This window comes from Hydra viridissima, unplaced genomic scaffold (genome assembly GCF_058129835.1).
Source record: "Hydra viridissima isolate aposymbiotic clone 2 unplaced genomic scaffold, HvirCarnegie_v1 scaffold_1, whole genome shotgun sequence".
NCBI classification, from domain to species: domain Eukaryota; kingdom Metazoa; phylum Cnidaria; class Hydrozoa; order Anthoathecata; family Hydridae; genus Hydra; species Hydra viridissima.
This window is the reverse complement of record NW_028324300.1, coordinates 5,938,313-5,952,162: the sequence shown is the minus strand read 5'-3', so window position 1 is coordinate 5,952,162 and position 13,850 is coordinate 5,938,313. Positions and strand designations below refer to the sequence as shown.

The 13,850-nt window shown below is 30.8% G+C and overlaps 3 protein-coding genes across 5 annotated transcripts in view; 2 read left to right on the top strand and 1 right to left on the bottom strand.

Moving 5' to 3' along the window:
• The first annotated feature begins 423 nt into the window (after positions 1-423).
• On the top strand, positions 424-2,829 carry LOC149893056 (uncharacterized). Of its 2 annotated transcripts, XM_090068326.1 has the most exons (4): positions 424-636; positions 725-823; positions 1,212-1,377; positions 1,602-2,829. In XM_090068326.1, the coding sequence occupies exon 4, from the start codon at positions 1,748-1,750 to the stop codon at positions 2,657-2,659; it is 912 nt and encodes a 303-aa protein (XP_089924452.1). In that variant the 5' UTR covers positions 424-636; positions 725-823; positions 1,212-1,377; positions 1,602-1,747; the 3' UTR covers positions 2,660-2,829. The 2 variants fall into 2 exon arrangements, with proteins under 2 accessions (XP_089924452.1, XP_089924461.1); XM_090068335.1 differs by lacking the exon at positions 1,212-1,377 and having other exon boundaries at positions 1,602-2,685.
• Positions 2,830-4,521: 1,692 nt separating this feature from the next.
• Positions 4,522-8,690, bottom strand: LOC145187375 (cytochrome c oxidase subunit 5A, mitochondrial-like). 2 transcript variants are annotated; one of them, XM_090075149.1, is made up of 5 exons: positions 8,520-8,690; positions 6,599-6,689; positions 6,370-6,477; positions 6,066-6,219; positions 4,522-4,607 (listed from the first exon to the last, which is right to left on the bottom strand). In XM_090075149.1, exons 1-4 carry the CDS (start codon positions 8,572-8,574, stop codon positions 6,066-6,068), a joined length of 408 nt encoding a protein of 135 aa, XP_089931275.1. In that variant the 5' UTR covers positions 8,575-8,690; the 3' UTR covers positions 4,522-4,607. The 2 variants fall into 2 exon arrangements, with proteins under 2 accessions (XP_089931275.1, XP_089931273.1); XM_090075147.1 differs by having other exon boundaries at positions 6,599-7,118; positions 7,170-8,642.
• A 4,588-nt stretch (positions 8,691-13,278) lies between these two features.
• LOC145187445 (aryl hydrocarbon receptor nuclear translocator homolog) overlaps positions 13,279-13,850 on the top strand; it is a 45,511-nt gene continuing 44,939 nt past the window's right edge. Inside the window, exon 1 of the mRNA XM_090088291.1 lies at positions 13,279-13,411. The gene's annotated coding sequence lies outside the window, so the exon portion shown is untranslated. The remainder of the gene's footprint in view (positions 13,412-13,850) is intronic.

The window sequence follows — 13,850 nt, the reverse complement described above, 5'->3', positions numbered from 1 at the left end:
AAAATGAGTATAGCACCATAGTTGTCCATTTTTTCAAAAAAATGCATAAAATAAAAGTTGTAGGGCTTAAAAAATTAGAGGGGGTCATTTTTATACAGTTTCCATTAATTTTGTGTTCCACTTGGAGAAATTTTGACAACCTGTGATGTATTTCTAGTTTGGTAAACAAATCTTACTGTCCTACAAATATATGATTGACTTTTCTAGTCAGCTTGAAAAAAAAGTTAAATTCGGAACTGCTTAGGAATTTTGGACAGTTATTTAAGTTCAGTAATCTTATTAAGTAAAATTTCAATCAACTATTGAAATGACTAATGTTATAAAATTTATCTCCATTGTTTTAAATTGCCAACGGCATTTTAAAACAATGAGATTTACCTAGCTACGATTTTTAAAACAATCAAGATTTACCTAGCTACGATTTTTAACAGAACTTCATGAAAGTAAAAAAGTATTTAAAATGGCTTTAACATCTATTTTAATTCTATAAAAAAAATTTTAGGCATTATTGAAAATTTTGCAAAACCATGAAAATTGAAAAATTGACTTGTGTTCTTAACAAGTTGATCTCTGTTTACACTTTTGTTTTCCTTGAAAATTTTCACATTATTCTCAAAGAACTTATTAAGTAATAAGGTAAGAAACATTTGAAATTTAACATTAAAATGAACAGTGATACTTTCATATTTTTTAGTCAATTTTGTAATGTTGTTTTATATTGAAGGTGACTCCAAGTTGTTGTTCACTAAGACTTGCATTGTTTTGCCGTAAATTCAGTTGTCAAAGTATTTCGCTTAAATCACCGGCAATTTTCAAGATAAAGGTATGAAATTTTGACAGCAGTTTACGGGATAGTAAAGAAACATATTTTATTTTATAAATTTTTTTGTAGGACTTAGTTTTGGTCCAGTTTTATTACTTCCAATCTTATTGCTCTGTTAAGCACTTAAGTTTAACCCAAATTTGTACACTTCACAATTACTTTAAGTACATTAGTTATCCATATAAATCAAAGATTAGTATATTTAATTGTTTGCATTGTATATTATAAGTAAGTGAAAAAAAACTTTTTCATCAAATAAAAATCCCTTAGGGGCTAACAGAATGTTTAAAAGTTGCACTAAAATATTTATAATTATGCAAAGATTGATAGATTAGGTATTTCCTTGAAACTTTCTTTTATGTAAAATTAAAAAAAATATTTCTCTCAGCCAATCAAAATGCCGAACCACGCCAGAACTCATGAGGAAAATCAGAAAGTTGTTTGCCTGATTTGTCTTAAAAAGTGCTCAAGACAACTGACAGCATTTATGTGGGAGCAAATCAGCAAAATCTATGGAGTCAGTTTTGATAAAGCTGATTCTCACATTCCTCAAGGTAATGTAGGGTTGATTTTAATTGTATGTATATAGGGAAATCAGTTTTATTGTGGTATTGCAATGAAATTAAAAAGCTTGCTTGTAATAATGTGTATTGTTGTAATAAAATAAATTGATTTATTTAAACTGCCTGTTCTCATAAAAACCACAGCTTTACTAGCAAAACCATTGAGGTACAGCAATATTTCTTTGACTTATGAAAATCACTTTTTATGCTTAAAGGTATTTGTGAAGCCTGTAGAACAATGATGAGGCGTAAAGGTGAAGGGCAAGATATCACTCTTCCCCCTCTGTTTGACTTTACAACTATTTCTGCTAAAAGATCCTTGACGTAGCGAGTTGCCAAATACACTGGAGTGAAACGTCAGATGCTACTAGCTGTTGTTGAAGAGTTTCCAGAAACATATGAAAGTGTTCACCAAGTATGGGCACTTGTTGGTTGCGATGCTGTGAATCTTTTCATCGCATGCAATCTGAAATTGGCCAACATTCTCTGTGGCCTACAGGCTCACTCCAGCTCACACCCCTGTGCCTGGTGTGACATTGATGCAAACAACCTTGAAAATGCAGGAACATTTCGAACTTTGGGCTCCCTTAGGAAAAGTTTCGAATCTTTCAGGCGGTCTGGTGGAGTGCATGCCAAAGCTAAATTGACAGGCAATGTCATCAATTACCCGATCATCAATGGACCAAATGACAAACTCATCTTGGACATCATTCCTCCCCCTGAGTTGCACCTTCTTCTAGGTGTTGTCAACCTCCTTTACAAAATGCTTAAAGGTGTGTGGCCTGAAGCTGAGGCATGGCCATCTTCCCTCAACATTGCTCAGAGTCCTTACCATGGTGGGCAGTTTGAAGGAAATGAGTGCCGAAAATTGCTAAAAAATGTGGACCGCCTTCAACAACTAGCAGAAGCTAACTCAGCATTCCAAGTTCTTGGCTTTGTGGATACACTTCGGAAGTTTGACAGCATTGTTCGAGCTTGTTTTGGATCAGAACTGAGTTTCGATTATTTTGAAAAGATCCAACAATTCAAGACATCCTTCCTTGCACTTCCAAACTGCCATATAACTCCAAAGTTACATGTTGTGTTTCACCACATCAGTGACTTTATTGATCGCCAAAACTCCTCCCTTGGTCGCTTCAGTGAACAAGCCGTCGAAGCAGCCCATCAAGATTTCGGCCAACATTGGCAGCGCTTCAAGCGATCCACCACCCACCCTGATTACCTGGAAAAACTGACAAACTGCCTTGTTGATTACAACAGTAAACATCTTTAAACAAAATTTTTGAATCAATTAAGAATCATTTTTGGTTTGATGGTCTTAATGAATTGTAGAAATTTTTCATCAATCATTTTTTTTGCAGAAACCATAATTTGTTCTCTTAGTATTTTGAAACTTATTTAAAGAAATAAACTATTTGGAAAGTTTTCAATATAACTTTACAAGCCCAGAATCTTTTTTTTTTCAAGCTGACTAGAAAAGTCAATCATATATTTGTAGGACAGTAAGATTTGTTTACCAAACTAGAAATACATCACAGGTTGTCAAAATTTCTCCAAGTGGAACACAAAATTAATGGAAACTGTATAAAAATGACCCCCTCTAATTTTTTAAGCCCTACAACTTTTATTTTATGCATTTTTTTGAAAAAATGGACAACTATGGTGCTATACTCATTTTTTTTATTATGATTTAAGAGTTATATTAATAAAGGAAAATCCCTTAACTTGATAAGTTTTCTTGACATAGTTCTCTACCACTAAGTCTTAGAAAAAACTTTTTGTTACAAAAGTTGTTGCCCACAACCTGTAGGGCTAAAGTGTAGTGTTGCCTGTTGGATAACTTAGATAGTGGCTCAATGGATGGTAACTTTACTTGGTGACATTGGCAAAAAGTGAGGTTTTTGAAAACTGGAATTGCCATAATTTCAAAAGTAAGCAATATTTTGGCCTGAAATTTTATACACATTTTGGCACACGGACGTCATTACTTGATTTCAAAATTGACATTCCTGGGTGTGGGACTATGTCTATTTTATTCCCGCGGACGTCATTACTTGATTTCAAAATTGACATTCCTGGGTGTGGGACTATGTCTACTTTCACCCTAGATAGGTGGCGCTCTCGGGTCAGCTCAAAATCCAATATCCAAAAATTATTCAGGGGTGATCAAGGAAGCATCATTAAACCATGCAGCTTTAATTGATAAGCAACTTTTAAAAAACGGCTATTTTCATAGCCACATATTGTTAAAAACCTGTTTTAGCATCAGAACCTTTTTTCTGCATTTGAGGGGATAATAAAATACTTATGTTATTTCCTTTTTTATTTAACATGACAATTTTTTGGAGACTAAAAATGCCTGTAACCCCTAAAAAAGATAAACTAATATATCAGACTTAGAGTTTTAAATATCAAAAACTATCGGTTTTATATCTTTAATCAAAAATCGAATAAGTCCGGATAAACCAACTAAAAACCGGTTTTTAAAAAAGACTGGACTTTATATATATATATATATATATATATATATATATATATATATATATATATATATATATATATATATATATATATATATATATATATATATATATATATATATATAATATCTCACAAGTGATACTTTGTTAAAAAAATTACTTCAAAATGTTAAATAGTTCTCTATTTATAAGGCTATTTCTTTTTAGTTCTATTAGCACGACGCATATTGCGTCGTTGAAAACCATCTAGGGCAATTCTCCACTCGTTCTAAGGCTGAAACTATAAAACGTGTCAGGAAAAGATAAGGACAAGATATGTATGCATCATTTGAGTTACTGTAGACTACACTCCTTTCTTTGACCATTTGTAGTCCTTAAGGTCAAAATGTTTTCATTTATGAAAGAAATTATTGCAAAACAACTAGCTAAATTGACCAATATTTTAGACCTTGTGCAAGGGCGATTTATCCTGTCCCAAAAACTGTACTGTTCGAAAAGTAAGAACTTATTAAATTTTCTATTTAAAACAATATCTTAGCGGAACAAGAGTTTCCGCCCTATAAAATGATTATTAGGTCAAAAAGTTCCAAGAATCGTAAGACCTTTGTTACCAGCAGTGTCACTATCGAAAGGAGGACAGAAAAGAAAACTTGAATTGAAACAAATATGAACTTTATTAAGAAATATAATTCAATTAATGACATCTTCAGCAATTGTAAAGTTCTTCGGTTGATATTGTAACTAAATTTAAATATAGAAAAAAAACATTAGTATTTTCTTGTAACAAAATCAATCAAACAAATCATAAAACAAAAAGGCAAAAAAAAAAGGTGGTTTATGAAATGTTAAGACTTTGCCACTATTTTCACAACTAAGTTTCAAAATTATAGATGGAAAAATCTAAGATAATTATTCCTAGCAAGGGTTCTAGGAAATGATCCCCAAAAACAAATTCCCATAGCTTAAAAAAAAACTATGAATCTTTAGCTAAATTCACTTTACCTTATCTTTAACCATTACCCTAAACCTCAAAACCACAAAGGATTTTTCCTTGGGGAACTATTTTTTTTGATATTTTTTGATGCTCTACTTTTATTAAATTTAAATTTTATGAAAAGAAAATTAAGAGAAAATGTTTTCCATTATTTGAAGGATATAATGAAAAAATATTTACTTAATGTTAAACTTGTTTTATTTTTTTAAAAATCAAAATCTTTTTTCAATCAAATTAAGGAAGCAAAAAATTTTTTTTTAAAAAAAACTTTTTTAGTTTTTTTACTAAAACATGAAAATTCCACACTTTGAATCAGATTTTAGGTGCAGCTAATAAGAAACAGGATCAAATTTGTTCATACATACAGTTCACTTCTAGTAGAATCAAGATGTTGTTAAAAACTAATTTAATTTTTTTTTCAAGGTTATTTGTTGATGTGACAGGTACTTTGGAGAGTTTATGGTCAAGAACCATCTATACATTCTCAATTGGGTTCAGACCAATTAATTTAGCTAGCCATTGCAACATTTTGATGCTTTTTTTTAAAACTCCTTTGCTACATTTAATTGCCAAAATTTCAAGTGTTTTGATGTACTTATAATGGTCTAAGAAATGTAGGTTTGATAGGTAACTGAGGCTGCATACTGCATGACTAAAAACAGCCATACAGTATGCAGCCTCAGTTGCCTAAGAAACCTAAAATTCCTTGCAATTGTGCTACAATAAATTAACAATGGCACTTCTCAATTTAGAGTCTATGAATAAGTTATCTCTTCTGTTTGTTAAGGATGGTATAATTTGGATTGTCTTTCTGATAACCAGAACATTTTTTGTCAAATATGTTTTGTTTTAAAACTAAGAGGTTTTTTTTTCTATCCCAAACTCTCTTTGCCAAAATGTCTGCAAATATCTTAAAAAGTTTACTTCAAAAGCTATTATTATGAAGTAAAGATTGCTTAATAAATTTTTTTTTCTTTTCATTTTGCATAAAAAAGCAGTCTAATTTAATATCTTCTATAATATCTAAAAAATCAAAGCTGCTATTAAAAGATAACTTTAGTGCAGTTGTGCTAAACTTACTAAAAATTTTTTTTTCATTTATGCTTTACATTTAACAACAAAAAAAAAAAAAAAAAAAAAAAAAAAATTTAATTTATAGGGAAAAACAAACTTGATTTTCTTTTTATTTAAGCAATGTATTGTACCTAATTTAATCCAAGCTCTTCTGGAGTGCTTATACCCAACTCATCTAAAGTTCCTTTTAGCTGATTATTTATGTAACTTATTATTTCCTTATCTCCAACAGCTTTCTCTCTAACCATTTCCAATATACGAACAGACATTGCAAAGTCATCCAATCTACAAATGTTAGAATTACACTTTTTGTCAAGATAATTCATAAAAACAAGTCATAAATTTTGAGTAGAAAAAGTGGAATCAAAATTTTCCTCTTAAAAGACTTTAATAAAAAAAATTGTGACAAAGCTTTATAAACAGTAATATTTTTACCTGCGACAAGCTTTTAAAGCTGCTATAATAATTTTTGGTTCTGGAACAAGGTCATGACCATATAAGTTGTTCATTCCTCGACGCAACTCCCAGCCATCAAGGGATGGTCTAAAAAAAGAGAAGGTGAACAAGAAGATTTACTTAAAATATTTATTTGCTGAAACCTTGAGCCTAATAAGCTCATGGTTTCCATTAATTAACATTTTAAATGAGTGTTCTTTCTAAATACCTTTGAAAATAGGCCTCCCATCTGGCATCAAATGCTTCATCAGATTCATGGTGACCACTACTATTTCTACTTGCAACTACAACTGGAAGTGCTGTAAGTAAACCAGTAAAATCTCTTATGAAAATCTCATTACAGATTAAAATAATTATTTTTATTTCTATTGATAAAAAAAACATACATTTTATTAGTTTGATTACTCCCTAATAGCTGGATGATTTAACACTCAATGTAAATAGTGGTTGGTCTTTCTCACTTATGCATGGAATATAGTTTATTTAAAGTGCAAGTTTTTCAAAGAAAATAAAGTTAATATGTTAAATAATACTTGAGGAGAATGTCTATAAAACATCACAACAATGTGTTGTGTATAATGTAAATGATAATGCTTCAGATCCATTAAAACTATTTTTAAGGAAAGAGTTACAATCAGCTGGGTATGGTCAAAAAGATTTATGAAATGCATTCTTTGGGATATTAGAAATTGAGTAAGAGTGACTGTTTAAAAAGTGAGTAAGAGTGACTGTTCATAAATTGTCTTTGAACCTGTCACTCTTACTCAATTTTGAGTTACAATCAATATAATATTAACAATGCACAATAACAAGGTATTTACCTTATTATTGCACAATAAATAGGACAAAAATTCCTTAATTGTTGAATAAAGAGAAGCAGTATTGCCAGAAAAATATTTAAAACATTTCTTTACAATGAAAATAAGATAAAAAGACTCAACATTACATTTCAGTTTATTTTTATATTGTATTTGTATAAGATTAAAATATAAAAAATCACATGAAAATTATTTTTGTAAATTTATTTAATGTTAATTTGTAGTTTTTTGCTAACTTTTATGTTAAATTTGATTGTACTTAATTAGTAGCAAACTAATTTACAATGTTTGTTGAATACAGAACAAAGTATATTAGAATAAGTTCTTAGGTTGTCCTGCAAAATAACAGACAGCATTTAATCATACATAAAATTCATATTAATGGGTATTCAGCAACAAACAATCTTACCAAAATGTTGTTGATTAAAGATAATTCTTCTAGAAAGCATTAAGAACAAATTTAAGAAAAACATTGTATGTGCTGAACAAGAAGAAAATACTGATACCTTTTCACCTCAGGAAGCTACTAAGCAAGACAAACAAATAAAAAAGTATAGAACTGATTGCTTAAGAGAAAAAGGAATTGATAAAACCAAAGCAAATAATAAAGCAAATGGAGGTTCTAATAATGTGAACACAGAAGGTGTCATGCATTGAAGATAAGAAGGAGAACTGGTTAATCTATGCTCTTTATAAAATGAAATTCTTTAATGGACTTTTATTGCAACCATACATGTAAAAACTTTAAGAAAGGATAGAAAAATTGGGCATATTAAGAATATGCTGCATGAACAATAAACAACTTCTTTAATATTTAGGATTCTAAATATTCTTTAAATGGGATTACTCACACAAATCTAAACAAATTGTTGATTTTATTAAAGGAGTGTATATACTTATGTAGTTTAGCACTAAATTTAAAAATAAATTCACCAAGGGACCAATAAAAATACTGTGCAAGCATTTGGTTAGCATTTAAAAAAGTAAAAAGTAATGAAACACGTTAAAAAATTATGTCCCCAGAAAAGTACCTAGTGGCTCGCTCATGCATGATTCAATCAAGAAAAGTCAAGTAAGCAACATGTTTTCTTTTGAGATGGTTACAAGGTCAAGAAACAGATTGACTATTGATGGAAGATAAGTTACTTAAATTGCCAAATCTTTGAGTGTAGAACTGCGTAACTGAATTAGCTAAAATCTATGTGTTAAAACTTTCTTTTATGCTTTATTTTAGTCTAAAGTATTAACTGAGTTTCGTAAAAACTTTATAATGTATATTTACTGCTATTCAAATGAAAAAATCTTAGATACCTTTTCCATAAAAAATTGTAGAAATTTGTGATCGACATAATGCACTACGAATCATAACTGAAAAGTAATTGTAAAGTCTTTGCTCAAATAACAGCAATTTCGACGCAAGTCTAGTTTTGATGTACACCACTCTGAAAAAGCCTCAATATGATCCGAAATAAAATTAAGGTCTCCAATAAGATGAACCCTTCCTCGCTGTGCTTTTTAGTTTATTTCAAAAAAAGGGCTCGACTCAATATTCAAGTTTCTAAAAAAATAAAAAAAAGGAACTACATGTTTTTTTTATAAGCATAATGCTTATAAGCATATGGAGGCTCAGATTTGGAAAAAAAAAAAAGCATATGTAAGCATATTCCTGAGCCTCGATAAACTATTTTAAAAATTTAAACTTTATTTAATTAAAAATTTTAAATATATATATATATTTCTAAATTTAAACCAACAAAAACAACAAAAATCAAAGTTTATGTTTTGCAATGCAACGAGTTTATGAAGTAATGAAGCCATTGTGTTGCAAAACCTAAACCTCAATACTTGAACATAACATAAAGTTTAGAAGTCGCTCTGAACTGTTTTATTTCTTTCTTTTGTTTTTCTCTCTCTCGCTTTTAATGTGTAGTTTATTTAATACTATATTTAAAATGTTTATTTTATTTCTAAGTTTTGTTTTCAGATACTGATAAAATAGTAATTATAATGTCAAAGAGAATAAAGAGAAAGCAGCCAACGTTGGTAGCGTTTGGTTTTACAAAAAATGTTATGCACAGAGGAGAAATGAGTGAAATTGCCGTTAGAAGCAGTTGAAACTAGTGTTGAATTCAAATATTGCAAAAAATTATTTAAAAGCCAACAAGGACTAGCTTTTCATGTTAAAATTATTCACGGAATTAGCAAACAAGATTGTAAACATTCACAATCACAAGTTCTTCAAAGAAACGAAGAACTTATCATTCTAGCAGTGAAAGATGTGCTCAATAACATAGTCAACAATGTTGTTAGTAAAATGAAAAAAGTGAAGAGTCTCGCAAATGAGCTGGTAGGAAACGCCACCAATATACTGCTGCCTTTAAAGCAGAAGCAATTCACGCCTTTGGTTATGAGGCAAATCAAGAAACTATAGCAGAGTCGTTTGGTGCAACACAAAGTCAGATTTCGCGATGGCTTAAAAAAAAGAAACTATTATTAAAGATGCTGAATCATCCTATCGCAGATTGTTTCTGAAGGGAAGATCGAAAGGTCATATTGTTAACTTTTCCTGGCTTTGGAGTAAAGCTAGAAATATACAATTAAACATTGATCCAAACGTGGAAATAAAACTTCTTGTTATAGTTCGATTTTTATAAAAAAAAAAAAAGAGATAAAAATGAGATCGAAACAAAGAAACAAAAGGAAACATAACAAAGAAATGGAACCATTATTACAGAAATGGCATGCGACATACTGAGAAAATTGTATCAAAACAGGTTCTAAAGATCCAAGTTACGACAAAAAATGGGGACGGTACCAACCTGGACAAAGGCTCAATGTTGACCAGAGCCCGCTTCCCTTTGTTGTTCATGGTAGGAAAACTTACAAGTATGTACCCAAGTGTCAAGGTGCAACACATAATACATGGATCTCACAACCCGGCTCAGGATTGGAAAAAAGGCAATGTTCCCTTCAAATTATGTTTCGGCCAGAAGGAGAGCAACCAAAGCTAGCCATCATTTTTAGAGGTCAAGGAAAATGCATTTCAAAAGACGAAAAGTTAGCATGGCACAAAGATATTCAAGTTTACTTCCAAAAAAATGCTTGGTTAGACCAAAACGTTTGTAAGGACTGGTGTGATAAAACACTTCTTCCATTTGTAAAAGAACAAAAGCTTGATAAATCTGTTCTTTTGCTGGACAATTTGAAGGGACAGATGCAGGAGGATTTTAAAGATGCTGTGGCTGCTGCTAAAGGACTTCTCTAGTATGATCTACCAAGTGCCACTGACCTTTGGCAACCACTTGACACAGGATATGCTGCCACTCTGAAAAGACTTATTGCCATTGAACATCAAAAATGGCTCGATAGAGATAATCATTCTGATAGATGGTTCAGTAATGAAATGCCCTACACTGCAAAAGAGAGAAGAACTTTGATTACACATTGGGCAGGGGATGCATTGAAAGCTTTAAACACTTCAAAGTATGACAGGCAAAGGAAGAAATGTTGGACGATGAATGGGTGTTTAATGACTTCTGATGGCTCAGAGGGCCTTGATAGTTACAAAGTGCCCCCAACATCCATCATTGATCCTGGCAGTGATCAACCCATAGGAAATCAGGGTGATATTCAACCGGTGGAGGAAGATGATGTTGTAAATGAAAGTGTCAACGAAATTCTTCCAGATGACATTTATTTGTCCGGACGAGAGGGAATGCGAAATTCATATCTTTGATTTCATTGATAACATTTGTATATAGTATATATGTTTTATTTTTTATTATTATACTATAACATTAATTCAGCTACATTAAAACCAAAGCAAATACAGAGCATAAGTCAACTTTTTATTTTTCTTATAACCATTAACCTTTAGTAAAGCGCACACTTAAGGAAAGTATTGAAATAAGCATACTTTATTAGAAATATGCTCAAGCTTAAGCATATTTTTTAGCCTCTTTTAACTTTTTGCTTAAGCATACCCGAGCCTGTTTCAAAAATTTCATATGCTTATAAAAAAAAAACATGTAGTACTATAAACGATTATTTTTTGTTGAGGTTTTCTCAAGTGGGTTTTTTCTTGAGATATTATCACCAGTATGTATTATCTTATTCTAAAATCAAAGTTCCGTTTTTTACAAAGATTAGTTCCAAGACCGAGAAAAGCATTATATCCTTGCTCCTCGTATATTTGTACAACTATGTGCTCTGCTTTGTCAATTACTTTAAATTTGCCTTTATTTTAACTACAACCTTGCGTATTTTTCAAGATTACGATACAAAGCAATATTTTCTTTTATACGACTTTTTTAGTTATACAAAACTAGTACTAGCACTACTAGTACTAGCAAAACTAGTACTAGCACTACTACGCTTCTTGACTATTAGTCTGCTACTAAAGTAGTTATTATTGCTATTATTCTACTGCTAAAGAATTCAAGTAAATCTGGTAGTATCCTACAAGATTTTTCAATCCCGGGATTTCGGGATTGAAAAACATCAATTTGTAAGCATGAAATTAACAGCCTATAATGAACTTCATTTAGTTCAATTTTAGGTCTTACATTTTCATGATTGTAGTCCAACAAATCTTCCTCAATGTCCTCATTCTCGGATGAATCACTGTCAGAAAATTAATTGTTAAAATCTGGCTGATTTGCATCGAATTCTCTCTTTTTATAAAGAACATCAATTACAACAAGTTGTATGCCGTGAGCAAAACATAGTTGTTAATTAGTAGGCAACAACTTGCAAACTTTTTTTATAACACTAGCTCCGTCGGTCATTATAGCCACAATGTTGCTGTATAGATCAAGACTATGGTCTTTAAGTCTTTTTTCTAATAGTTCAATGCACTTTTCTGCTGGTATTTAATCTGCTATTCGCACTAGACCTAAACTCCAGAACTGACGAAGTGACGTCCATTCATCAAAAGACAAAGAAAATCTCTCTCCTACACCGAATTCGTTTTTTTGCGCACTTCAGTTTGATGAACTAAACCTAATCTTACTATTTTGCTGTACTCTACCACATGATTACGAATTGTGTTTACTGACGATGGTAACTTTCTGAATCCCATAACAGTTAGAGCGGCACGTAAGTCTGTTGAAGAACAATCGCATTGAATGAAAGCCCGTCTGACGCCGTTAAACGAGCAAGTGTAGCACGAAGTGTTTTATCTTCCCTTTCATAAATTGATAAGTATTCTGTAAGTGGTTTAGATTTCTTTTTTTGGTAGTTTATTAGGTGTTCATTCTCCGGTAAAATTAGGCTGGGTTGGGATTTCGACCTTCACATTATGCACCGAAAACATGCGTGTATGAAGTCCATTTGTTGAGCCACCACCAATTTTTAAAATCTTCTTGCAGTTTGGCAATTTACACATCGCTGTTTGGCCTTTTTCATCAAGTAAAAAATATTTCCAAACAGCTGAGTTACTTTTAATTGTAAAATCCACATACGACATGCTGACTTAATTTTTAGTTTTAAGATTCTACCTAAGAAACGCGCTTTTCTTAAGTTTGAAAAAACTGACAATTGAAAAAAAAAACTATATTAAAAAATCTAACTAATTTAACGCGAATATTTCAAAAGTGTTTGCGTTAATAACTTTTTTAGAAACAACGTAAATTTGTATTATATAACGAATTATTATAAAATAAATATAAACCGTAATATATAATGATACAAAGCCTAGGTATCGCAAGCAAGTATATTATAATAATATTTTTCATTGCTTACAAATCTATTATTTAAAACAGATCGTATTCAATTTTTAAAAAGTGTATATGCTAACCAACATAACAGTGCGAAGTTTTTCACTTTTGTTTTTGTCTAAATCAATCCTTTTCGATATTTTATTATACTGCTGAAAATACAATACTTTTTACAATTTTATACTAAATAAAAATTATTTTATTGATTATTATATAATTTTATTACTTTTATATAATTTTTCATTACGCTTTGTTTTCTTCGATCTTATAGGGAATCCCGGGATTGATGTTAGACGATCCCGGGATTTCAGTATCATAAAAAAGGCCGGGATCCCGGGATTGCAATCGCTAGTTACGCAGTTGATAGTTTTAAGTGTTCTTTACCAATATTTATGAATATAGTTTTGACTCTGATGTTGATCCCAGTTGCAAAACAGATGTAGCTGATGTTCTAGTTTCTATGAGTGATAAATCTAGCAGTTCTAGGTAGCTTTTTTTTTCAATAAAATTTTTTAAATAAGTTAAGTAGGCCTAAATCTAATAATAAGCTATATTGAGTAAAATTCTGATATTTTATGCTGCAAGATAAGCATGAGGAAAACCATGACCCCAGCTCAAAATCAAGATGAAAGGTGAAATATTGTTGAAATTTTAGTCCCATACAAGTTAATTATGAAGAGTAAGTGCTTTTTTTTATCATCTTTGCAAATTAAAATCTATATTGTTTATGGTAATACTGTTTATTGACACTTCTGTCTCAAGTGTCCCAACTGTTGCTATTTTATATTTTTTTTGCTGTGTTAGCTCTAACTAAGTTTGCTTATAAATAAATTTTTGGACAGGTCGGAAACATATCTTGGATGTTCCTTTATTTGATATAACCTTTGGTTTTGCTCCACGAATTGCTTTGTCTTTTCCTTCAATA